At 38.1% G+C, this 27,795-nt stretch overlaps 1 protein-coding gene across 4 annotated transcripts in view; it reads left to right on the plus strand.

Moving 5' to 3' along the window:
- Positions 1–7,188: 7,188 nt before the first annotated feature.
- SSBP2 (single stranded DNA binding protein 2) overlaps positions 7,189–27,795 on the plus strand; it is a 172,786-nt gene continuing 152,179 nt past the window's right edge. For all 4 annotated transcript variants that reach the window (XM_070935784.1, XM_070935785.1, XM_070935786.1 and 1 more), the window contains exon 1: positions 7,189–7,278. In XM_070935784.1, coding sequence (XP_070791885.1) covers positions 7,220–7,278 — 59 coding nt within the window. In that variant the 5' untranslated portion in view covers positions 7,189–7,219. The remainder of the gene's footprint in view (positions 7,279–27,795) is intronic.

The raw sequence follows: 27,795 nt of genomic DNA on the forward strand, positions 1-27,795 counted from the left end.
TGCATGGGGAGTCCTGGGAAGGGTGGGGTGGGTGGGGCAAGGCGGGGCCAGCCAGGAGTGGGATTTGGGATTCTCTGAAGTGCACAGAATCTTAGGTAGAGGTTCTCTCGAACCCCTGCGAACCCCCAGCACCCCACCCCTGGTTATGATATATTTGATTCAACACCTGACCTCTTAATATGGGTTACTCCTCACAGCTTGGTAGTTTTTCAAGGGCAAAAAATCTTGTTCTTTCCAGCTGGTCCAAATATCTCTTCTTCAACTGACTTCTTACTTTCTTGTCCCTGCCAGTCAATCCAATACCATTTACTAATTGCAACGCCTTTTAAGTATTATTTGCTGATTCTTTTCTTTCACTGTGAAATTCTGACTTTGTCTGCCTAATTTTATTCCTTTTCTTTATTTCCTTCCACACATTTTTCCCTTTAAAGTTATGAGAAAAGATATTTTATATATTTGAATGCACATTTTTATTAAATAACAACATCAAAGAGAAAAGATTCTGATATATCTTATACAGCATCACAACACAGTGTGCATTTTCTGTTTCAAATATTATATGTACAGTATGTCTGACCAGTTTTCCAAACCGAAGCACACTGAGAAACCCAGAAAGTGTAATTGCAGTTGTAGAACCATGAACTAGTTCAAGCTCAATGAAGCAGAATGGTTTGTTAACCTTAGCAAGTTTTCTTCTGAATCTTTTGTACTACTCTACATCTTTCCCCGTGACGGGAAAAATATCACCACTGAAGCCTCAAATAACTAATGGAATCAATAGAAGAAAATATATGCATCTTAGAGTTGAACTGTGGAGTCTTTGGTGCTCTCTGTGCTTGGCTGTTTGCCTGCAGACGTATCATTACCTGACTAGGTAACATCATTAGTACAAGTGAGCGTGGGGTTTACCCGTTTATATACAGTAGCTTGCCCTGCCAGTGTTGGTGAAGTGTGCAGGCTGTTGGAGAGGATGTGTTTTGGTCTTATTGTTTCCTTTTTAGATATTTTTATTGCCCCTGTAAAATGGTGTCTAAATGTGTTCTATCTCTCTGTGTTGATTGATGGCTGATTTGTCTGAATGCCAAACATCCAGGAATTCCCTAACAGTTTTTGATTTAGCTTGGTCTAGGATGCTTACAATCTCCCACTTGAAACTATGGTTGAGTTCTATGTATTGTGAGATTAAGGAGCTTTCATCATCTCTTCTGACTGCTAGTTGGTGTTCATGGATGTGCTCTGCTAGTCTTTTGCCTGTCAGTCCTATATAAGGCTGTTACAGTCTTTACACTCTATATTATAGAAGACACCTGTTTTTTCTTCTTGGGCTGCTGGGTCTTTTGATTTACTTAATATGTTTTGGGATCAGGGGTAAAATTCAGCTGGTTCTATCCAGCTTGGGTGAACTGGTAGTGGCGGCTGTGGGAGGCTCCACCCACCCATGCGGACATCATGATGTCGCTTTTTTGCGACCATTTTAAGCCTCTGCGCATGTGCAGAAAGCTTTGTGCATGCGCGGCGTGCACACATTTGTGAACCGGTAGGGAAGGTAAGTGAATTTCACCTGTTTGGGATGCTTTTGTTGGTTGGTATGCTACTGCAATGCCATGTGGTTGTAATAGTCTGTTAATTTTTTCTGAGATGTTTTTAATGTATGGCAGTGTTATTCTTTTCATTGTATTGGTTGCACTGTAGTGGGCTAAATGGTCAGGCACTGTTCAATAAAATATGGGTATCCATTTTGTTGGAAGAACATATGTAGGCATCTGTTTCCTTCTGTTGTTCTGAGTTGCAGTGGTATGTTTGCACTTGTCTGAATAATGTTCTTACACAATTTCTCTTGTGGGAGGCTGGGTTGTTACTTTGGTAATGGAGCACTTGGGTAGTGTGAGTTGTTTTTTGATAGATTGTCTTGATATATTCATTTCTTGATGTTTTCAGCTTGAGGGATATCCAGATATTTATAGTGATTCATCCAGACTCTTTATGTTATTTCCATAGCAATCTTGATTCCTTCAGTTTTCTTCTTCTTCCTCTTCTTCTCCTTCTTCTGCTTTTTCTTCTTCTTCTTTTGCTTCTGCTGCTGCTGCTTCTGTGTGCACATCAAACTTTAGATTGCCAAAATGAAGCCATCTTCTTGACTTTGTCGTTTTTACTATTTTTCCCCATTTAATGGTGAGCAATTCTATTTCAGATGCTGTTTTTAAATGTTCAATGCATCAAATCATCCATGTAAAGGTGGAATAGGCTGGCAGATTTTTTTTTATGTTTGATAGTCATGGTCTGAGTTATTCAATATTGTTGACAGAGGAATCAATGCAATGACAAACAGTAGTGGTGATAGTGAGTCTCCTTGGAAGATTCCTCTCTTGATATTAACCTATCCCAATTTATCACCATTGACCAGCAACCGTGTCTTCCATTGTACCACTGATCTTTGTACAAAGCTTCTGATGTTTCTACTGACTCCTGTTATTTCTAAGTACTTGATTATCCAATCATTTGGCAGGAAGTTGAATGCCTTCTTATAATCAATCCAAGCTACAGTACATTTAAGTTGATCTTCCTTTTCTTGAAGTTTTCCAAAATTATCTTGTCAATTAGGAGTTGATCTTTTGTTCCTTTGCCCGTGATGGTGAATCTATGACATGTGTGCCAGAAGTGGCACGCAGAGCCATCTCTCCGGTTACGCCAGCTGTCACCCATTTTTCTTCCAGGTTCCGGGCAGCTGGTTTTTGCGCACACGGGAGCATTGGAAAACAGAAGAGCAGCTCCCTGGCGCGCATGCACGCACCAGGAAGGTGAGCTTCTGGTTTCTGGCACGCATATGCGCGCCAGCCAATTGGTCTTTGCGAGCACATAAGCGCCAAAAACTGGAACACCAGGTGACCGGCATGTATGCGCATGCACACACTGGAAACTGGAAGCTCAGCAAGCTCCACATGCATGTCGGGGAACTGCTCTTCCGGTTTCTGGCATTCCGTGCGTGCGCGGCGGGGAGCTGCTCTTCCAGTTTCTGGTGCTCCCCCATGCACGCATGTGCAGTCCCATTTTGGCACTCAGTGCCGAAAAGGTTCGCCAACGCTGTCCTATGCTGTTTGGGCAGTTTCCTTTTTTCTCATGTAAAAAAAGCTTGTTTTCAACTAGATGCTATAAGACTGCATCAGCAATCTTATACACTAGTTAGTAATTTGAAAGTTGTTGGTAAGCAAGTAATTGGCCTGAAGTTGCCTGGTACTGCCTTTTGCTGGCTCATTAATTATCAGGTAGGTTTTGTCAGATGTCAGCCACTCTTCTATTTGACCTCCTTGCAGTATTTTGTTAAACTGCTTGGCAATGAGTGGTTGTATATCAGTCAGATATTTCCACCAAAAACCATGCAGTTCATCTTCACCTGGTGCTGACCAATTCTTGATCTTCCTTGCCTTGTTCGCCACCATTTCTGCTGTTATTACAAGTTCTTTCATTTCAGCTTCTTTTTTATTCTTATCCATCTCTTTTAAACAAGCTTCGTCCTTGTGGCATTTCTTTGGGTTAACCTAGAACTGCACTGTTTCTTTCTTGTCAGGTGTTGACTGATTCATTGCATACTTTGTTGTTGTTTTGTTGTTGTTTGTATCCCACCTTTATTATTTTGAGCTCTGGTGGTGCAGTGGTTAGAATGCAGTATTACAGTCTAGCTCTTCCCACAATCAGCAATTCAATCCTGAGGGGACTCAGTTTTCTATCCTTCCAAGGTTGATTAAATGAGGATCCATATTCTTGGAGGCAATATGTGACATTGTAAATCACTCAGAGTGCTATAAAGCACTATGGAGCAGTATATAAGCCTAAGGGCTATTGGTATTTTACAGATAACTCAAGGCAGCAAACATATTCATACCTTCCTCCTCTTATTTTCTCCACAACCACCCTGTCAGGTGAGTTGTGTTGACAGAGTGGCCCAAAGTCACCTAATTCGGTTTCATAATTAAGATCGGACTTGAACTCATGGTCTCCCACTTTCCAGCCTGGTGCCTAGACCAAATTGGCTCTCCCTAATGTATTTATGGTAGGTTGGCTTTGGAGATGGGTTGATCACTTCAACTGATCCAGAATCATGGCTGCATGTTTCTTGTCACAAATCCGATTTGTAGAAGTTCTCATTTTGTACAAGATTCATTACAAAATGTTGGTTGTCACCTTTAAACCTAAGTGCATCAAAGTTCAGGTACCTAATGGACTGCCTGTTACCAGAAGAGCCATCATTTAGTCAGCTGACACCTTTGTTCTTAATAATGCTAAGCAGTTCAGTCCAATGTCAGTTGAAAATCTGTCAATGAGATTTCCAAAAAGGAAATCTTATTGCAAATAAAATTTGTGAGTACGATCATCATCATGATTAAGAACTATCTAAGAGGACAGTTTGGTTCTTTATGTTTTTCAGGAACCAGTTCTTGGACTATTGTCTCTGCTCTGCCTTTGATTTCTCACTTGCAATTCAATCTCAAGTAGCAAACTACTCCACAGAGATAGGATACAAATGCAACAAAAAAGTAATTGCTATTGTTAGGGTTGATGTATGTCTTTACTTACGGTTGTAACTTTGTGGGGGTTGTCTTTATGTTTTCTGGTTTCAATTTTTAGGAGGAGCTTCCCATAGAGCAGAACTACTGCTATAACTAATTATATGCAATCTACACAGATGTAGAATTGCTTTTGCTGCAGTGCTTGAAACTTAGGCTGGTTAGAACACAACACACTTAGCAAAAGAAATCACATTATGGTTTATGGTAGAGTGTGTGAATCCAGTCTTGATTCAAGAAAGAATGGGAATATAATTTCCAATTTGTGATATTTTTATACACTCATTTCCCTACTTTTTACTCTGGAAAAAATGCTTTTACATGTTTTTCTCACTAACTTTTCTTCCACAAATGCAGAGAACACCCACCCACCCACCCACCTTTTTTATATATATATAAACTGAAAGTTGATCAATTGGTTGTGACAGGAATTGAACAATCAGCTTCTTGCCCAACATTGTTGGCTGAGAGAGAGTGAGGCACAGAGCAGGCTTTCATGCAGTAGGGCAAGATTAAAATTCAGTCTCCTGGTTTCTAGTTTGCATCCTTAACTAGTTTTCTCCTTTTTTCATATTATTTTTAAGAGACGGTATAGATCCACACAAACCTTAGATTTTGATATGTTCACCATATAGCCATACTTGTTTACATAGCAAACATTGCTCTAGTGAATTTCCTACGTTTAATTATTTTCACAACTTTATTTAGCATCCTGTTCCCAAAATCAGAAATTAGCATTAGTTTTTCATGGATTACTCTTTTTACTAGCATCTCCATGGCCTAGTTGCATTTTAAATGTATAAACTAGGGTGCATAGTTGAAGTCTTTCGAATTAAAGCAAGTAATCATAAGGATATATGAAACATGCCTTTACTTCATTAAAGTTTATCAAAAACCTAGATAACGGATCCTGGCCTGAAAATGATCTAAAATGCTCTACTATTCTGCCCTACTTCCCTGAGGGCTTCACCATAAATCTGTGAACCAGTTTGGTCTTACAAACATTGGGGCTGGCCAAAGGGGAATTTAATAAATCAGATTACTTTATTCATTTTTTTATTTATTCATTTTTTTTTATAGTGGCCCAACTCAACCAAGTGACTCTGGTTTATTTATTTGAAATGTGCCCTCTTGATTTAAGAAGGAAGCTGTTGTAGGGAGTGGAACTAGCATGATGCAAATTCAGACAGTGACCTGGTATACAAAAAATAGAAAACCATTTTCTTTGAATTGAGCTTGGTGATATGGCCTGGCCTGATTGGACTTTTAAGCAGGCAAAAACTGGATTCCCAAATATTATGGATATTTGTAATGCAATCAGCAGTGGCCATGGAGCTTTAAGATGCACTTATGATGACATAATACACCACTGCTGCACAATTCAAATCAAGTGCATCAAGAAAGATTCTGGTGGTTCCAGACTGATAGCTCCTAGAACTTCCAATCACTATGCTGGTAGTCTGTATTTTCCTTCTTAGTTGATTTCTACAGTAAGAAAGGGAAAAGAATCAGCAGGAAAACATGGAAGAATGATACACGGACAGTGATGTCACTTGGGCCTCCATGAAAATATATGAAGGACATGGGACAACTTGTTTGTCTGTCATCCTGAAATACCCTCCATGGTTCTGGATCTCTAGATTTCAGGGAGATCCACAATCTGCAAAATGCAAAAACCCTTATTAGCGTCTTCAGAGACTTAATTGCTATAATGTTTTGCTTTGTTTTTTTAAAAAAACATCTCTCCACAGTAGATCCACTTGGGAACCAACTCTGCAATTTAAGGCGGCCTGAGAATGTTATGCCGACGGTTGCTCAGGGTTGGAGACTTGAGGGGCACAGAGAGTCTTGCAAATATTTGTAGGACGTGTCATTCATTGCCTGTGTGGAAGTTGGCTTGAAAAACCCCTCTCGGGGTAGGGACTGGGTCAGAAAGGCACCACCGGGACGGGGCAAGAGGCTGGTGCCGCCTGACGGACGGACGGGTGGGGGACTCGTCAGGCCCTGGGAACGCTGGGCTCGCGGCGGCCAGCCGGCCGGGCGTGTCTCCGGCGTGGCAGGAGAGACTCCAAGGGCTGTGAATAATCGGGCTCTGACTTGTTTGGGGGGAATCAGCAGCTGCTGGTAATCATTCTGCTCGGAAAAGACGGAGGGAGCGACGTCTGTCGAAAGGAGCATCTTGCTAGCTAAGCGGGTTGCGGGGTTTCAGGGCGAAGAGGGTGACGAAGGCGCGCGAAGCGGACGAAAAATCCTCAGCCGTCCTGGGTGGTGCGGGCGACGGAGTCCAGTCCGCAGTTTCCGTCTCTCCTCAGTAGTCTTCGTCTCTGGCAGCGGCGGAGGGCGGAGAGACCAGCGCACGGAACAGCCAGTTGTTTAAAATCCTTCTAGAACCGTTTCTAATTCCCCCTTGCGCCGGGGAAGGGAGAGCGGGAGGGGGAGGAGGAGCCGGAGGCTGGTGGGGGGAGGCAGCCAGCGGAGAGGAGGAGAGAGAGCAGCCTGTCCTGGTCTCTGCGTGTCAATCACAGGGCGGAGGTGTGTCCGAGCTCGCAGCGGGCCAATGGCGTGTGTGTGTGGCAGCGTCTCCATGGTGACTGGGCTGTTCCTGGGGAGGCTGTGATGGGTTGACAGGTGCGTGACAGTCGGAGCTCTCTGCAGGCATGTACGGCAAAGGCAAGAGCAACAGCAGCGTCCCGTCCGACAGCCAGGCCAGAGAGAAGTGAGTACAGCCCGCTGGACCGCACAGCCTGACTGGGCGGGGAGGTGGGCGCGCATACGCCCCGCACAAAGTAACTTTACCGCTTATGAGAGAGGGGGCCTCGCTCGAGACCGGGGAGCTTCACCCCGACGCGGGAAAGAAGAGGCGATCGAAGAGGCGGACGGGGGGAAAAGCTACAAGTCGGGGTGTAGAGTGGAGGGTATGCGCGACGCTGCCGAGCCCGGGGAGAGGAGTGCGCCGGACCCGGTTCGGGAGGCGGGGGAGCGGGTCTCGGGCGCTCTTTCCCGCGTGGGCTGGGAGCAGGACAAGATGGGACGTGTCTACTGCGCTTTTCTTGTGCTGCAGATGGCGAGGAAAGACTAGCTGGCTGGGTCTGAGCGGGGAAAGTGGTTCCGACAGACGGCGTGGTGCCTGGCTCCGCGGGAGGGCAGAGTCGGATTAGCGCGGAGGCTCAGGGTCCTCTCCCCGTGTTTTGGTTTTGTTTCTCCCTGCCTTCACCTCCGTGGTTTATGGTGTCGCTTTGGGGGAGGGGGGAGGGGAGAAAATGGTGTTGGAGTAACTTTGGTAACAAAAGAGTCCTTGCCGTGGGCTCGTGTGAAGCTTCCGCTGGAGAGAAAGAAACAAAACCCTCAACTCCGCGACACTCAACTCTCTTCTTCTCCCGCTCCCCCCACCCCCCCCAGAGCCAGGGTCTTTTTCACCCCCTTCACCTTTTTTGCTACAGATCCGTAGCTCTTGGCTTTGGGTCTTATAGAGATAAGGGACTGCGTGCATTTCAAAAATACGACGAAGTAGTTGGTAGTTTCTTGTCTTTCAAGGGCCTCGCAGGAAGAAGGGCTGTTGGTGGAATCGCGATTGTGGAGGGGAAAATGTGAAATCGAACTGTAAAGCGAAGGAGGAGATTTATTAATAAGCAGTTGGGTCTGAGCTTGGAGAGGATTTGGAGATAATCCTGGGGTGGTAGACGTGTTAATAGCGGCGGTGAATGGGAAGCCCTTTAGAATATTGATAAACATACATTCTCCATTTACAGAAAAGTACTTAATTTCAATGCAATAATTTCCTCAATTACAAAAAAAAAAAAACCCATCAAAACTTTTAAACTAAGCATGAAGTCGTATGGGAAAACATGAAAAAAATATTTAGATAATATTTGCTAACAATAATTTGCTATTTGCTGTAATGTTTGACTGTTACTATAATAAAGAATCCAACCAAATGATTAGATTAGAAACCAATACGATAACATATTATTTAGTAAGCAAATACCGTTTTTGTATATTAAGTTTGTTTGTGAATTAAAGTTCTGTTAAAAGTTTCAGTTTTCACAGTGTTGTCAGTTGTAGTTACAACTTTCATTTTCCTCACTGAAAATAGAGGAACACACAAGAGAGTTGCTTATGAAGGTTTTTTTCTTTCTTTTTCTCTTTTTCTTTTTCTTTTTTGGTTAGGTTGTGCCCAGAAGAATCAGAAATTATTTACTGCATATTTTCTGAACAGACTTCAGTAAAGTAGTGTATTAGATGCAGGATGAAGTGATTGAGTTACAGAAACGATTTGATATATGTGGCCTTTTAAAATGTCATTGTCCGTAACTTTGGAACTTTTATACAACATGAAAATTAATGTGCAAAGCAAGATTGAGAGTTTCTTTTGAGGCACTTTGAATCTTCACCTAAAGATTGTGTCCTCTATAACATTCTGAAAAGTATAGTTACTTCCTGATTCCAAAGACAAAGAAGTATGCCAAGTGATTTGCCCAATATTTTATATTGGCACAGAAAGCATACAAAGATAGGGACTGAAAACTAAATTTTGAAACAGAAATTAATGAATATTTAAAATTTAAAATAGTGAATCACATAAAGCTAAATAACTATACAATACTGTATATGTAACAAAAACTTGTATCTCTTGGGATAAAACTTACCATACTCCTGATTGTTATGTGTTCTTTGACAATTCATACATTTGCATTAACTCTAATTAATGAAAGCCTGATTGGAAACAAATATAAAATTACCATTTTGGGTGAATCTTTGTATAGAATTTTTATTTTATTGGCATTCTTTAAAAAATCTACATTGTCTGAAATACTGTAGGACTTGGTCAGTATATAAGGTAAACTGAGCTGCTATCAAGTAAGGAATACCCTTTCGTGTGAAGTTAGGGGAACTGCTAGATGGTGCTGTTTGATCTAAATACATCCATCGCCCCATTATTTACAGTTTGCTATAGTGGTCTTGTAGGGCTTTTTCTCCTGAACTTATACAATATTTTAAAATGATAAATCAGAAATGCTTATGTAAGCAACTTAGAATTGGAGGGGATGCTTGAGTCTGTCAAATTGAATAATATAAACAATAAAATACATTGTTGTTAAATCATTTATGTAAAGCTGTTCTTTTATCGTCTTATTTTTTCAATATGTCTGTAGCATAAAGTCCCTCCCCCCCCCCCTTTTAGGGCTAAAGTTGTTTCTTCAGAATTTGTAGAGTTCAGGGGAAGGAAAATAATACAATTCTAATCTTTTTATAAATACATGACCTGAGCCTCTTCAGATATAATTAAGGATTTGAAAATGGTACATTCTGGTTTAACTTTTTTTTAATTGCTAGAAAAAAATACTGTGTCTACATGTTTCTGGATTTTTTTTTTAATGTAAGTAGGCTCAGGCTCTGTATAATGGTGGCAACTAGTCTGTTTAAGGATTAACATCCATTTGTCTACAGAGGTTATATTTATTTAAGCGAATCCATTATTAAAAGGGGTGATTATACAATTTTAAGCATGTTTATGCAGAAATAAATCTCAGTTTTAACAGATCTTCTGCATACATTATTTTTTGGATTCTAGCATGGCTGTTTGGATGCTAAAGAATTTATGTTAAAAAGTAATAGATATTTCCTTTTACCAGTGAGAATACATTTTGGCTAGTCCAGCTTTGGTAAACTAATATATACTGTAACAATTATATAGACAAGAACAGTTCTGCAGTGTGAAATTGACCTAAAATTAAATGTTCATGTTGTAAACTTGTTGATGATGAAGACTTAGCTGCTTATAGTTAAGATTGTATACTTAAAGATTGAATTAAAGATGCAGTCAATTTAACTTCATACATTTAATTATTCACTCTCAGACATGTCTTGTGTTTGTGTACCTGTGATACTTATTCCAAACCCACATTAATTGGATTTTTCCTCTGAAAAATGTGTTATATATATTTGGCCACTGTTGCAAATTTTCTTGAAGTACAGAATAGGAAGCTCTTGTCTACAAATTATAGTAGCACTTGCAACATTCCATGTGTTTTCTGATTTCTTGATAAAATTAATACTTGCATTGTTCTGGCAATCTAATTGATTCAATGGAGGAATTTAGCGTGTTGGAGAACACCAAGGTGAGGGGTCATCTAACCTCGAAAATTAAATTTAACCAAAAATGATCCAGAGAGTTAAAGTAACCCCTCTCCTTCTGGGATCACCTGTAGAGGTTGTAAAATTAAGATAAAATTTTCATAAATGTCTAGACTTCATTACAATGGTTACAAAGAACTTGTCCATTATTTCAGACAGCAGTCAGCAGAAACTTGATCTGCTGTATCCAAAGTTGACTAAATGGGGATCTATTAAATTGAGGGTTTGCTGTAATTTGTGCCTTCACAGAAACCCTAAGATTGCTGCCAAATTTCTATAAAAATGCTTTAAAAGATCTGTTTCATTTTAATAAATACTTAGATTAGATTTTGTGTAGGAGGCCTGTGGAAAAGGCTCCGACTGCTAATCAAATAAATGAAAATCTGGCCACAGGGAACATAGTTTAAGAAATGCAGAAGTGTTGTGTCTGCATGCTCTATGCTCATGCAGCTGTTTTTGTCTTTCTATTTCACCACATTCAGATTAAGTAAATACATGTTCAATTAATCCTTGGTCTTTATTCAAAGCCAGACATTTTCATTACTAGGACTAAAACAAGCAAATTCTGTATTTAATGTAAAATACTTTATTGTTTAGATTGTCATAACTATAATCCTCTGTTTTACAGAAAAAGTAGTTATGTCAAGGTTTATGAGGTAATTGTGGTCTTTCTAAGGGACAATGACAGAGGAAGGACTTACTTATTAGATATATTTCCCATCTTTCATTCAGGAGCTGAACATGACATACCTACACTGTGTTCTTCTTTTTGTGCCATATCCGTCATTGGACGTTGGTGATCATGTTGGCAATCCTATTTTTATCAACAGCAGTACGAAAAAGTGCTGTTCAGTTTTGTCCAAACCAGCCCCAAAGAATTTGAAGCCATGATGTTCTTTTGCCTGGACCTCGTTTGCCTTCAATCTTTCCTTGGAGGATTAAGTGAAGTATGATGTATTTTTTCTGGGTGTTGCATCACATGACCCAAATATTGTAATTTTCCCTTTTTTATGGTTTTGATGATTTCTCTTGGCTTTCCTAGGTTTTCCTGGGTGGCTTATCACCTCATTTCTGATTGGTTAACCCAACTTATACGTAACAGATATACTGTATGCACAATTTTATTAGGCAAGTTGTATTTTGGAGGATTAATTTTATTATTGAATAACTACAGTGCTCTCGGTCAATCCAAAATGTTAATAAACATCAAACCTGAATATGTAAGAAAGTACACGTAAGGTTTTGGGTTTCTTAGGAGAATATCTATGTGTGCACAATTATTGGAAAACTATTAGTGTGCAGAATTATTATGCAACTAAATGAAAAATAAAAATTTGCCCATCTCACTTATGAATTTACATCTGTTAAATGAGAATAATAAACAACCAAAATGTACAAATAAACATTTCTGACATTAAAAAAAATATATCAGTGACCAATATAGCCACCCTTCTTTTCAATAACAGTTATAAGCCTTCCATTCATGGAGTTTGTCAGTTTCTTGATCTGTTGATAACCAACATTTTGTGCAGCAGCAACCACAGCCAGACACTGTTCAGGTGTGCTGCTTTCCTTCACTGTAAATCTCCCATTTAAGAAGGGCCCACAAGTTCTTCCTAGGTGAGGAAAGGGGCCATGTCATTATTCATTCATCTTTAAGGCCTTTACTGGGTAGCCATGCAGTGGAATACTTCAATGCATGCAATGGAGCATTGTCCTGCATAAAAATTGTGGTCTTCTTGAAAGATGCAGACTTTTTCCTGTACCACTGCTTGAAGAAAGTGTCTTCTAAAAAATGGCTGTAGGTTTGAGAATTGATTTTGAGTCCATCTTCAATCCAAAAAGGTACAACTAGCTTATTTTTAATAATAGGTGTGCATAAAAATGCCACAGAGAATGGCTTAATATTCAAGTGTCAGTCTTAACACTTTGGGATTTTGGAAACTTTATTTAGTTTAATTATGGTTCTAGCAGCTTTAATTTTGACAATTCTAAACAAAATATGTCAACTCTGAAAATGCAAAAAAAAAAAAGTAGATATATTTTTAAAATATAAAATTAAGTCAGAGAAAAGTGCAAATACTATTTTTCTTTAAATTGTTAAGTGAAGTGCCATGAAATGAAGACAATGTCTTGTGGAAATACACCATTATGGGATTTAACTTTCATTTCCAAAATTCCATTGACTTGGAAATGCCTTTTCTTCCAATACAGAGGAAAATGCTTTTCTAGCTGCTTAAAATAAGAAACAAAAATTATTACTCATGTGGGGGGAACTTACTTATTCGTATCACTAAACATTCATTTTGGTATGGTGGAGCCTCTGTTCAGAAAATTTAAAATGGGCAGCCTATGACCTTGACTGGGCAGGGAAGTTAAGCAGGAACAGGTCTAGTTAGTATTTGGATAGGAGACCATTAACAAATGCAGGCTGAAAGCCACACTTAGTAGTAAAAAATTCCAGAAACAGGAACAGCAAACAGCTTCTGAATTGCTGCCAAGAAAAGTGCACTGACATGTCAGGAAGTCTCTAGAACTTGAAAGCAATGTTGCTTGTTGTTGATAAGGATGAAGAACCATTATTTGTATTTAGCTTTGGTGACTTTTCTCTCTCTTCTAATGATTGTAGTGTTAAGGATTTGATGCATTCTAAATGCTTTCTTTTGAAAACACAGCAAAGCTTGATGGTTGTATGAGAAAGAACAAGATTCAGAATGAAATAGGAAAGTAAACTCACGTCCTTAGGTTATTTAAATTGTAACAGAAATGCAGGTTAGTTCTAAATACCAAATCAAATGTTCAGTATTCTTAGTGAGATGAGGAATAAGCATTTGTGAATGAAAGCCAGTTAAGACCATTTTGTCCTCTGTATATTTCTGAAAACATATTTTACAGTTAATTCAACACAATGTTGCTATATCTCTATTAGATACAAATGCATTTAAAGAACAAGTTTGGGGAGGTTAATAGTTGGGAATGTGGTGCGTTCATATGAAAAACTCCAAAATTCATTTTCAGAAATGTTCTCTTTTTTCTTCTATAACTTTCTGAACTGTCTGTTCTGAAGGTTCATTTTTTAAAGAAGTGGTTCTTCTAGAACAGGAGGTGATTCATTGTATTGCAAACATGGCCAGATGCCAAGAAAGGTCCAATTTAGCCTGGGCACATCTTAAATATTGCAAAACATGTCCTGTTCCAAAACAGTTGTGAAAAAGGACAAGCTCTTTCCATAATGACGAGATTAATGTATTTGGGGAGATAATCAGAATATGTTTTCCCCAAAAATATTCTGTAACGGACCTCAAACCTTTGAACATAAGATGCTTAAAATGTGTAATTGAGTCATGTAGTCATGTGTGTAAGGGCTCCTTTTTGGACAGTTTTTTTTCCTGAAAAACTCACTAGCATTTGAAGGTTTTTGTTCTGTAAATAATATACCAGTTGTTTATAAATAAACAAGACAACAGATATAATTGATATTGTGCACTTTTCTATTGACAAATATGATACAGAAAGGTTAAAACACACTTTTTCCATCATAAAATAATAGAGTTGGAAGATGTCTCCCCCCCCTGCAGAAACAGGAAAGACATCTAGTTCACTCCTGCTAAATGCAGGATCTGCTAGAGCAGGGGTGTCAAACTCAAGGCCCGGGGGGAGGATCCGGCCTGCGGGGTGCTTAGATCTGACTCTGGAAACAGTGAAGGATCCCTGCAGCTCATGGTGCCTCTACCAAAACAAACAGAGCTCGGGAGGGCCCTGAGACGTGGCCCTCAATGAAATAGAGTTTGACACCCCTGTGCTAGAGCATCTCAGAAGGTGATCATGTAGCTACTGTTTGAAGATCTCCAGCAGTAGAGAACTCATTCCTTCATTTACTTGAAGTTTTTACTAACTGATTCTGTCAATTATATAACTATAAAGACTACATCACTTTGTGTATTTGAACAAGCATTTAATTCTAGAAGTTTTATTTGAAGATTATTCAGAAATTTAAGTTTTAACCCTACTTCCAAGTGCTTACTCATTTTTAAATTAACTATAAATATTGTATAACATAACATGTGTCTTGAATAGTTAAAGCCTTGGTTTCATTCTTACTTATTGAGCATTTGTCCTGTTTTTGTAGTTTAACATAAAAGGAATTAGAGAAGATGTATACTAGTTCACTAACAAACAAGGTAGTAACATGCATCATTCTAACTCAGGAGTTGGCAACCTTTCCTTAACACGGATATAACTTACTCAGCTGAACTGTTGGGAAGTGCAGGATGCATTCTGATAACAGGATAGTTTTTGTTTTTTCCTCAGAATTTCTTTTTTGGCCCATTAAGGATGGAAATAGGAGCAGAACTTTTCTGGGAAGCAAATTGCTTGTCTGTTTCTAGGAACTAAACTTTTCATAATAGAAAAAGAAAGTTTGGCATGGTCCAGCAGGAAACAGAATTTCAGGAGTTCTCCAAACAATTCCATGTGAATTTTGCACATCCTTATAAAACCACAAAATAAATTGAATTTTTTCATATGGGAAATTTATGTATAAAATCGTGGAATACTGTACTGTATTAACTCCTTTACATTTATTGTTAGACTTCACTCAGATCAGTACCTGGAGTTGAAGGCTTGCAGTGCAGTAGGACGCTGCTCTGATCACATTCCATTATTCCAGACTCGTAAACACCTTTAATACTAAAAAAATTGGTGACTGCCTCTTCTAGGATTTAGCCCTATATATCAGGTTCAAAACTTGTATTCCTTCCCCCTTATGTCTTAATGGATTGAGAGTTGCTTGTTTCTCATGATGGAAACTAGTTGACATCTGTGCATAGTTGTAACTAATTTGCTGCGAAGCCCTTGACTTCTGACTATGTCAGCTGCAGCCTCACATATTATGAAACTGTACACAAAATTGGGAATTAAAAGGCTGTTGGGATTAGAATTGTAAGATTATGTTAATAAGAAATGCATTTCTTTGAAATGGTATTATTTAATTATGTTATTGTTATTTAATTAGAATCAAATATGAGTCCTTAGAAAGGCTGGCACAGGCTAATGCGTGAGTTGGGGAGAGGAACGGTAGGGGTGAAAAAATATTGGGGGATGGATGGCACAGCTGGTTTTGAGCACAGGAAGGCTAGGGGGATTTAACAGAGCAACTTACCCATTGATTTTACTTGTAGGAAACCAGGAGGGAAGATTACAAATGGCAATAATGTGACACTGAGATGCTGCAATTCATACGAGCTGTTTGCCAAATGCCCAAATTATGATCATGTGACCATGGGGGGGAGCTGCAGTGACAGAAACATTCAGCACTATCACAACTTCAGTTACTGAAAAAGTGGTCACTAGGCGAGAACTACCATATTTTTTGGAATATAAGATGCACCGGAGTATAAGACGCACCTACCTTTTTTGGTTGTTTTTTTTTAAGTTTTTTTTTAATTTTTTAGACAAGCACACATACAAACATACAATGTATTTTCTTTGAACAGAGTATTTGGCCAGTTCACAAATTTAAACAGTGTTTAGTCATTTCAATTAAATTTATAATTTCTATATTTCCTTTTTGCCATATTCATTCATCTGTTTTTTAAAAAAAACAGTATTACCCTCATCCTCATCTCTAATCTTAATCAAATTCAAATTTTCCCTTCTATTCTATATTATACCCCTTCCCATTGTCATCTATTTTTATATCCATCCTCACATTGGTTAATTATGTAATATTACAATTGTTTAATACAAATTCAACATTTTAATATAAATCAATTAGTTATATAACTATCTTTTTTTATATATTAATCAATATGAACATGAATATTCCAATTATTTCCATGCAATCCAATTTCTTACAAATCAATTAATTATATTTACCAATAATAATAAACCAAATAATTTCCCCCATATATTCCTCCAAACCATAACTTAACCATTTCTGCTTTCAACACAATATACAATTAATAGCATCTCAATTATTACAATTCCCTAGTTAAATAGACCTTTTTTCTTTTGTGTTTTAAAATCTTGAACTCTCCTCTTTTGCCCTAAATTTCCCATTGTTTGCACCTACCTTTTTTGGTGAGCAAAAAGAAAAAGAAATCTCTCTCCCTGCCTCATTTTGTCACGTTGCAGCAGAGCCTGCTTTACTTTCAGTTTCGTTTTAGCTAGGGAAAAAAAAAATCTGCTCCAGCACTCTCTGCAGCAAGCAAAGAGCTTGCAAAACAAGAGCTTGCAAAAGAGCCTGTGCAAAACAGCTGAGAGCAAATCAGCTGAGAGTGGGGAGGCTGATCTAATCAACTTGTGCTAATTAGCCTATGCTGAAGCTGAATGGGGCTGTTTTTTCTTGCTGTTTGCTTGCAAGGAGATAACTGCTGGGAGGCAGAGGCCAAAGGGTGGGGGCCAGTGGATACATTCGGTGTATAAGATGCACCTAAATTTTCACTCCCTTTTGGGGGGTAAAAAGGTGCATCTTATACTCAGAAAAATATGGTACTTGTATAATTTAAAGGTAATCCTGGATTTATTACCAATCTCCAAGCAACTGTTCAAAGTTATGAAAAAGATAGTAAAACCAGGTGCAGTTTTGTGGTGACCTGATTAATGACCTGCACAACTTACAACTAATTCTGAGCTCAGTCTTGGTGCTAAATTGAGGATTACCTGTAATGAATTCCAGCCTTACAATTAGTGATGTAGCTTCTGTGTTCCTGTAATTAACTATAAATACTAGAATCATTAAAAAATGGAATATATTAGTTTTCCAGAGTCAGATATATGCATGTCTTAGAAATACTGTATTTTAAAAGTATATTTAAACTAAATATTTTATGCCACTCATATTTTTATAACAATTAAAACAAAGCACAATTTTCCTATTTTGCACATACTTTTAAACATTCTGTCTTATCTGTAGTTTTGAGCGACAATTTATGTATTTATTCCAAATAGCATACTTATTCAGATTTAGTTTGCAATCCATATGTCATTTTGACTAGTTCAAGAAAATTCATACCACTATGAATTGCAAGTTCTCTATTCTCTTGTTGTCCCAAAGTTGCTTTTTCATGAGGCAACTGAAGTTGTTTTTCTTTGAAGACATTTCGTTTCTTATCCAAGGAGCTTCTTGATCTCTGACTGGATGGTGGAGAATGGAAGGATTTATATTCCTTGCAGACAACTGGTCATTTGCATTCTTTTAGACAGTCCTTGAAGCCATTTGGAGGTTTGTCTGTGTCCTTAGGGTCACCTAACTAGTGTAAATGGGTGTAGAGCTTTCTTGGAACTGCTGCAAGGACTGTGTTGTAGAGCTGTGCTTTCTGCAGGATGTTTTCTGGCCTGTGTCCCTTCATTGTTGAACACAGGTGCAGACTGTTGGGGATAAATCTGTGTGGTCTACATCTCAAACTGAAGCGCAAATAGTTCCTGTAGTCTACAATTTTTCTGGAAATCCATTTATACTTGTGTACCATTCGAAGGGTGTTCATCCCAAAGCTCATAGTTAAATGTCAATGGAGATTCTCAGTCATCCAGGTCATGGTTGTCCCAAAGGTGCTTTTTCCAAGTGCACGTGCAATTCCAAGACGGCTCCACACCCATTTGTACTTCTCAGGTGATCTGAGGACACAGACAAACTCCAAGTGGCCTCAACAACTCACTAAAAAGAATGCAAGTGAACAGTTGTCTGCAAGGAATATAAATCCTTCCATTCCCCAACATCCAGTCAGAGCTGAAGAAGTTTCTTGGATAAGAAGTGAAAACCTCTTCAAAGAAGAACAACGAAGTCCAGTTACCTTTTGAAAAAGCATCTTTGGCACAACCAAGACCTGGATGACTGAGAATCTCCATTGAATATTCTTTGCTTGCTATGCTCAATCATTATACTTTATTCAGCATGTCAGTAAATTTCCCTTTAAGATTACTTTCATGGTGACAAAGAGAACACAATTAAATGAAATTTTCTGAGTTGGTTTCAACTTAAGTTACAAACTAACCACAACTCAGGTTCATAGGGGAACATGTAGATAATTACTAAAGCCTTCTTTAAATTTTAGTAAAATAATCTTAGTAGTAGTCATTTTTATAAAACCATTTGAGTAAAAGGATATGCATTTACAAGAATATGGAATACTGAAATGGAGTTATATGGAATGGAACAAAAAATAAAAACAAATTGATCTTAAATATACCCTACATATGTTTGTGTGTCAGTTTTTGAAAAGTATTTAAAACCCATTGCTAACAATTACATTCTGCTGCTTCTGAGTCCAACTTTCATTTTCATACACTATCACACAATTATGTGCACAATTTTGATCTTTGTATTATGTTACACATCATAACATTTGAATATCTTTTACAAGATTTTTCTTTATGGCTGCTCTACTAAATGCTTTTCTGTGGCATATTTCTTGACTAATTGTTCCTTTACAGTTGATGACTGATCTTAAAAGGGAGAAGCTATCCATCACTTTGATATCTTCATTGCCAATTCTGTAGCTGGTTGTTCTACCTATTGTCATTAGTTTGGTCGTCCCTATATTTAATTTTAATCTCATTTTTTCACTGTATTCTTTGCTTTAGGGCTAATGTTTTACATTTTCAGCTATCAGGAAGGTATCTTCAGTGTAGTACAGGTTATTGAAGTTTCTTTCTCCAGTTTTGTGGCAATTGTTAAACAAACTCCTGAATCATTAAGGAAATGCCACAGTTGTTAAGCAAACCCATGGTTTGCTGTTAGCTGGTTTTCCGCCAAACCGTTATAAAATGCAATCTTGTAACCCAGGCCCACTTTAAATGGCCATAAATGTTGCCAAGCACCTGAAGTACAGCCATGGGACCATGGTTGAGGTCTGATAATCAGAACTTTGAATCCAGGTCATAAGTACCCCCCAGGTGGTACTTATGTTCGTCTATTGGAACTTCAGTCGATAAGTAAACAGTCATAAGTCTGGGACTACCTGTAATAAAATTAAATCGCACAGTGAAAAAGTGGTACAATTTTCTTTCCATTTTAAAATACTTTCAAGGCAAGTTGATATTTTTATAATTCCTTTCACTTGGATTTCTCTCCATTTCTACTAGAAAATGTATATCTATATTAAAACATAATTTATAAACAACACACATTGTTTGCTGTTCCTATAGAATGCATTTTGTTTAGATGTTTTTTTCCCCCATTTAGATGAGATATGTCCATGACTGGTGCTCCATATTAATGTACTAGGATATTAATATGGTGCTCCATATTAATGTACTAGGATATTTGTAAACATGACTATATTTTGGAAGAAAAATATTTTTAAAAATCCTATCACTGTTTCTCAGCTTCAGTGCAATTGTCTTGGATTGTTTGTGAATCCACAAACAATGTGATTATAATGAAAAATAGTATTTTTATTTAAAGCCATAGATTTTACATACAAGAAAATGATTAAGGGAGATATAATTAAGCATTGAACCATATTTTAACGCAAAAGGGAGAAACTGCTTCTCAAGTACTGAAGTAGATATAACACAAGGTTCTTTAATGCCATGCTACAATTATATAGTCAGTGTTAAATAAAATAATTATTATACAAAATGATTAAGTTATTGTAGTTAACATAGTCAGTTTTAAGCTATTTCTCCATCACCTTGTTCCAAACTGAAATTTAAGTTATCAACCCTAAATATCAGCAGTATCAAAATCAACCTCCAGAAATATTAGGCCTGAATAACCAATGGTTCATTGTGGGAAGCAGACTATTTTGAAGGCTGGAGCAACAGGAAGCTTCTAAGTCTGGAGGGAAAAATACAAAGTTTAGCATATACAGAGTAGATTGAAAAAAGAGAAAACGATTATTAAAAGTTATGGATGGGTGATTATGGACAGTGGTGAAGATTAGAGGAAAAGCCCAAGAGCTGGTGGTGACTAGAAGGATAAGGGGCAAGGCAGGCATGGTTGCTTAGACTAGAAGTGGCAACTTAATATTGTCAAAATTTCCTACATAATCTGGGAGGCACGTGAAATCCTATGCCACAGGTATATTAAAAGAAGAGGATTTCTCATTAGATTCCTTGTTCTAATCCTATCCTGATATCCTAGTGCTAACCTTAAAAATGTATTTTGTGAATCTTCTTTTATTGAATGTTATTACCAATATAGGAAGAATTTAATAGAGAACTAAATGACCGCTAGCAATCCAGCTATTATTATTTAGAGATCCAGATCCAATAAAATCATTCATCTCTTTCCCTATCATCTCTGAAGCATTTTTTTTCTAAAGAAAACATATATTTGTATGGGTGGGTATATATATGCACAGAGGTAGAAAATAAACAAGTTGGAACTTTCTTTTAGAAATGTTGGGATCTGCCAAAAAGACTTCAGTCTGGCTTTAGAAGTTCCAAATTTCTAGGTATCATTTAATGTGGAAAAAACAAACTTTTAGAATATAAACAGGAAGAGTAGTGAAATGCTAATAGTAATGTTTCTCCATAACCAGCAGTGGAATATTTTATTTAGCAGTCATCAAAAGTACTTACATTGTTTTCTGGTTTTACTTGATTCCTGGATGCCTTTTTTTCAATAATTCTTTTAAAACAAAATCAAAATCAAATAAAACAAAATATTTAATTGTTTTTTTCTTATGGATTGGAATTTTTGCAGTTTTTGAACTTAAAAAGAAAAGAATGAAAGTAGCTTATATTTTCATCCTTATATACATGAATTGTACAAACTACATAGTATCTTCCAAAGCAAAACACACATGTTTGTATATCTCTAACATCATAGTTTAAAAAAATATACTACATGAGACTTATTTTGGAAACAGTTGCCTTGGATTCTATATAATTGGTGTGAAACTTTATTGACAAGGTTGAAAAATGATGGCATTTCTGATCCAACCTAAGACTCTGTTGATTTTCATTAGTTGTGGATGAGATAATAGGGAAGTAAGAGAGGAATTGAGGAAAATGGCTTCATAACTGTCATATATTGAGAGAATACAAAGCCCTCTTACATTATGCTAATTGGAGGAGTTACTCTGGCATACTACATTTGGACTCAGTTAAGATGCAAAGAAGAAAGGGTCAAAGGTGAACTTCTCTCCCATAGCTAATTGCATCCCATTAGGGAGTTCTGCCTCATGGCTGAAAAAAACTAGTTCTTGATATACTTAGTTTAATATAGTATATTATGAAGCTGGTTTTCTGTGTCTTTAGAATATTAACCATAACATGGAAGACTCAAAATCCATACTGTTAATTATTTCTATAAATTGAGATTTTACAATGGGATGTGCATTCTGGTGGTTACTCTTGAAATATATATATATATATGTATGTATGTATGTATGTATGTATGTATGTATGTATATATATATATATATATATATATATATATATATATATATATATATATATATATATATATATATATGTGTTCTTGAGCTATCAATTAATGTCCCTTTTCTAATTTTATTTCTTCCACATAGTGTCTGTCTCTCCCATCTTTCAATCCTGAAAAACTTATATAAATGAATTAATTTCAATATAGTAACATAAATTAATCAGAATAGGAAAAGAATTCTAATATACAATAGTCCAGGGTTTATACCCTCTTGTAAAATATTCACTATCTGTGTCCCTTTAGGGAATAATTGGTGCTGCTTACTCAAGTCTCATTAAATTCCTAGTAACCGGTCAGAAGAATAAATATATTACAGGCTCTGCTGAAGGATATCAGCTCTGTACTTGCTTAGATTTTGGCAATAAATTTCTACCAACATAGGTGTTCTTGGAGTTACGGTATATGAATCCCAAATTGAGGAAGTATGCTAAAATAAGCATAATTCCCATAAATGAAGCTTATTTGTGGGCAGTTATACATAATAGGTTCTTAAATGATGGAATGCAATTCCTTAGATGAGGGTGTACTTTTGAATTAAATTAATTTGAAATTTTAAAAATATTTCATAGTGAATTTTTAAAATATTTGCATAACTTTATGAGAAAAAAGTTAATAACTTTTTGTGATTTGCTTTGATGAAAGCATAAAGTATTTTCTGGATTGGGGTTTTAGTGGGATTTAAATGGATGGATACATTGATTTATATAGAATACAACTTGCACCTGATGATCATATGATAAACTATTGCTACAAATTTTGAGAAATGATTGACCTCCGAGATAAAATGTGTTGATTTTACATATTTTGATGAGATGAATTAGAAAAGAGGCGATAAAGGTGCTGGTTGGCTAAAGTTTTAAAGATATTTTACAATAAAGAGTTATACACAGGCAAGTATATTTGCCTCCAAGGAAGGGAGGTGTCTAATGATCATGATCAGTGGTGGTATTCAAAAATTTTTACTACCGGTTCTGTGGGTGTGGTTTATTTGGTGGGTGTGGCTTGGTGGTCATGTGATGGGAGTGGCTTGGTGGCCATGTGACTGTATGGGCATGGCTTGGTGGTCATGTGACTGGGTGGCTGTGGCTAGGTGATTATGATCCTAGTTCCCCCTATGAGGATTCCTGCATCCGGACCTTTTGCAATCCCCCAAAGGATCATAGGAAACCAGATTCCATACAGGTCTGAACCCTTAAGGCAAACCAAATACAAGTGGTCCTCGCTTAATGGCCGGTTGCTTAGCAAATGTCCAAATTTACAACTGTCCTCCCCAGAGCTACTTGACCTGTTTTTGGAGTTTTGACACCCATGTGCACGCGCGCGCGCGTGCACACACACACACACACACACACATTTATGACCAGTTACCACATCCCACACAGTCATGTGACTGTCGGGGGGGTAAAGAATGTCTGAACTGGTGCTGGGTGATGGGAATCTGACGTCCAGAGGCTGACAAGCCAGGTACTGAAGACCAGATGGGGGCAATTCCGTAGTCTCCCCCAAAATAACAGATGTCTTGTCGCTTGCGAGCACTTCTGGTAAGGAGGAAGAGAAGCGTAGTTGGAGGAGGCTTGGCGGGTGTCAGATGGGCGGCGAGCATTTTGCGGCTCCTAATGGGGGCCGAGCCTCCCCGCTCACAACATCTTCACCTGAGGGCATTGCTGGCAGCCACTTCCTGCATCAGGAGGTCCATGCTCTTCCAGCAGCGCTTGGCCTCCTTGATATGCGGAGGCAGGAGGCAGCGGTTTCTTTCGCTACCTGCGAAGTGCGGGAGGTGAGCAGCAGAGTGAGAAAGCCAGCGATCTGCCGGCTGCCTCTAATCTGCAGTTTACTCATGAGCACCATGCTCACGAGTAAATATGCTCATTAGTAAACTGCAGATTAGAGGCAGAGAGGGTGACGGGCATGTGTGTGTCCCTCTGCAAGGACTTGGAGGCAGACACAACGCCTCTGAGGAAAAGAGGCGGCGAAGCCCTGGCTGTCACCCGAGGGGACTGCGGAGGGACACATCACACGCCTGTCGCCCTCGTCGCCGCTACTTTTGCTCTTGGCTTCTCGGCGCTTTTAAAGTCGACTGGCAGCACTTCTTTTCCTCAGAGGCATGGTGTCTGCCTCCTTTCACACTCCTTGCTGAGGGACTCGCTCTGCTGCTGGCCGCCCGCATCTCGCAGGCAGCGAAAGAAACTGCCTCCTCCTGCCTCCGCGCATTGAGGAGGCCTAGCGCTTCTGGAAGAGCACGGACCTCCTGACGCAGGAAGTGGGTGCCAGAGATGCCCTCAGGTAAAGATGTGAGTGGGGAGGCTCGACCCCCCCCCCTTAGGAGACTCAGTTTATTCGTGAGCACCATTGGCCTTTCTCTTGCCTCTCCTGGTCAAGGTTGCTCATGAGTAAACTGCAGCTAGGTTCTCCCGCATGCTTCCCTTGCAGGCCAGGGGGAAACACATGGGAAGAGCTCTGGTGCAGTGATCTCCCACGCGCTCCCTCCCTCCCCGCGCGTATCTGTCCACCTGCCTCTCGTATCACCCCTCCGCCAGCTCTTCCTCCCCTGCCCACCCGCGGCCCGTACCCTTCGGCCTTACCTTTGCCAGCAGTGGTGAGCAGAAGTACGCTGCTAAATTCTGCAAGTAGGGGCAGGGCGAGTGAGCATCGGGCAGGCAGGATGAGGGACGTGGCCAGACAGAGATTCAGTGAACCATGCCAAATTTCCGCTAATGGTTTGCCCGAACTGGTGCGAATCAGCTGAATACCGCCTCTGATCATGATACCTCGTAATTTCTTGACAAAGTACGGTCTTCATTTTGAGAACAGCAAGGCAGATGACTATGAAAAACACGTGGAAAATTTGCTTAGGTCCTATAAAGCACTTGGTGCAAACATGTCACTAAAAATTCACTTCTTACACTTGCATTTAGACTGTTTCTCTTTCAACTGTGGGTCAGTGAGTGATGAGGATGGGTAGAGATTCCATCAGGATATCGCAGGCATGGAGAAAAGATACCAAGGGAAATGGAGTCTGTCCATGCTTACCAATTACTGCTAAAATCTCCCCAGGGATGATCCTACTGCGGTTTACAAGAGAAAACCAAAAAGCATAGTTTAGATACCGAATAATAAAGATGAAACTTTATCGTTTAATCTAATGTTAGATCTTGTCAGTTTTTCATGCTACTATAAAAAGATAAATTTATAATATTTGGCGTGGCACCATTATTGTCAATGCTACATCGCATTTTGCAGAAAGGTTATGGAGCATAATCGCACATCCCCCTCATAATTTTGAATTATTTTGTTGCAAATTTGGCCTGAAGCTGTATCTTGGAAACTGGAGCCAATTAATACTCAAGACTTAATTTTCCTTTATAAGTGACCCAATTCTGGTAAAATTAAGCTACTTTCATTTCTGAGGCTTTCTCTTTGTAGACCAGTACTATTGGATTTTAGCAGTGCAAGAGCAAGACCATAACTGCATTTGCTGCTTGTATAGCATAGATCAGGGGTGTCAAACTCATGGCCCGCGGGCCAGATGCGTCACACGCTGGCCAAGCCCATGCCCAGTTTAGCGAAGGGGAAAAAAGTCACAATATGTCATGTGACGACACTGACGACGTGAGTTTGACACCCCTGGCATAGATGATTCTGTATGTTTTTGCTTTATTTGAGATATATACACACACAACTTTTGACTTATTTCTTTATACATATTTTATATACTTCCAGGTAGTTCTTGACTTACCACCATTCTTTTATCAATCAGTTGAAGTTACAACAGCGCTGAAAAAGCTGATCTTCATACATTCCATTTAATCCAATAATTGAACCATTATTTTATTTCATATATAGATTATATAGATTATTAATACTGTAAATTTATAACATGTTTGTACCTAACACAAATGGTAGGTCACATTAATTTTGATTTATTACTTTAGATTGTCTTGGTATTGAAAAGTTTGAGAATTCCTGATGCAGTATTACACTACTTTTCTTAAATTTAACTGTGAGAGTTTAGTAGTGCCTTGCTTGCTAGTGTTGATATACCTGAGATGAAATTGACAAGCACAGAGGCTGTCATTTTAAACTCCTGCACTTGATCCCTAAATTGCTGTTTATAATTTGATTAATTAGATCTTCCAAGAGAGTACAGTATTATGTTAGAAGATTTGTTATTATGAAAATTTCTTTTCCTGTATATTTCAATTTGGGATGAACCAAAAAAAACTCCATCTATTAACTATTACATGCATGTAACAGTTGGTTTGGCTGTTTTTTGATGTCTTGTCTTTGCATAGAACAAAATGGGATTATTTTTTAGGCTGAAGTGGACGTTGGTGGAGGCAGAGAAAAAAGAGGAAAAATTGGGGCAAGGGAGTCAGTATGATAGTTGAGGCTAAAACAGTAGAGGTGACTGACTAAGTGGGGTGGGGTAGGGCATGTACCAGGCTGAAATATTGATGACATTAATAATAGCCAAATGGAATGAAAGGTGCTGAGGGATTGGGGTTGGACAAACACTGTGAAACAGGGAAAAGGGTCAAGGTGAAGTAATCCTGCCATATCTTGATTTTATTTCACCCCAAACCTGGAACAAATAAACTGGCTCAGTTTTCAGTTCACTTTGGCAGAAATCTAAGAATATAATAGTTTGTTTTGATACAAAGTAAAAAAAAAAATTCCAACTTTGTTCTCAACTCTATTTCTGAAACTGAAAATAAAATATTTTACAAAAAGAATATGACTTTATAAACCTAACATCAGAGATTTTATTTGGAGGCTTTTAAATAGTCTGATAAAATATGAAAAGAAATACAGGGAAAAACATTATGTACAATATATTTTCTTTCTAAAATACATTCTAATATTTGTTATAATTCTGCAGATTATTTGCTAAAATGCTATATATTGCTATTTTACTTTTATTTGGATAATTGCATACTTTAGAGTTAGACAAGATAATACATGATCAAAATTATCTGAGTAAAATGCTAATCCATGATAGGAATTGATACAGAATTAGTGTTGCTATTGGTTAAGTAAAAAAAAAATAGTTCTACAAACATGTCTTTTCTGTTTTAGAGGGTGTGTGTACTTTTCCAACAAGTTCATGTGAGATCTAGCAACCACATTTTGAAAAGTCTGAAGTGTAAAACAGGCTTTGACTCAATAGGGCTGTTACACAAGGTAATTTTGAAGAATTAACTATGTAAAACATTATAATCAAAATAGTCTAATAACAACAGTGAGCAAGATAGGATGGTAGAGAGAGAATGTCATTAAAAATTCAAAAGGTTTTTTTTTTTTGAAGTGGTGTTAGGTTGTAAATTAACACATGAGAATAGATATGTTAGAATATAATGTGGTCTTTAGTTTCAGTATCATCTAAACTTTAATTGCAAGTGCTCTTGATTACTTCAAAAACAAGATTTTTTCTGTAGGAAACTAATTGTCATATTTTAAGCTTTAAAAAGTGATAACATGGAGAAAATGGTAAGATGTAATATTAGTAAATTTAGCAGGAAAAAGGCATAACTGGAAAACATCCTGGCATTTTAAATGGATTGCTGAAATGATTAAAACAGAGTAGAAGATAACGTGTATCTTCACTCACTCACTGGTTGTAATAACAGAGCTTACTTTTTAGGCCTTTCAAAATATTCCCCAAAGGCACTCATAAGACAGTTAATTATTTAAAGGTTTTAAAAA

This window comes from Pituophis catenifer, unplaced genomic scaffold, assembly GCF_029215685.1.
Source record: "Pituophis catenifer annectens isolate HBS135680 unplaced genomic scaffold, rPitCat1.0.hap2 SCAF_2, whole genome shotgun sequence".
In the NCBI taxonomy this organism is placed as follows: Eukaryota; Metazoa; Chordata; class Lepidosauria; order Squamata; family Colubridae; genus Pituophis; species Pituophis catenifer.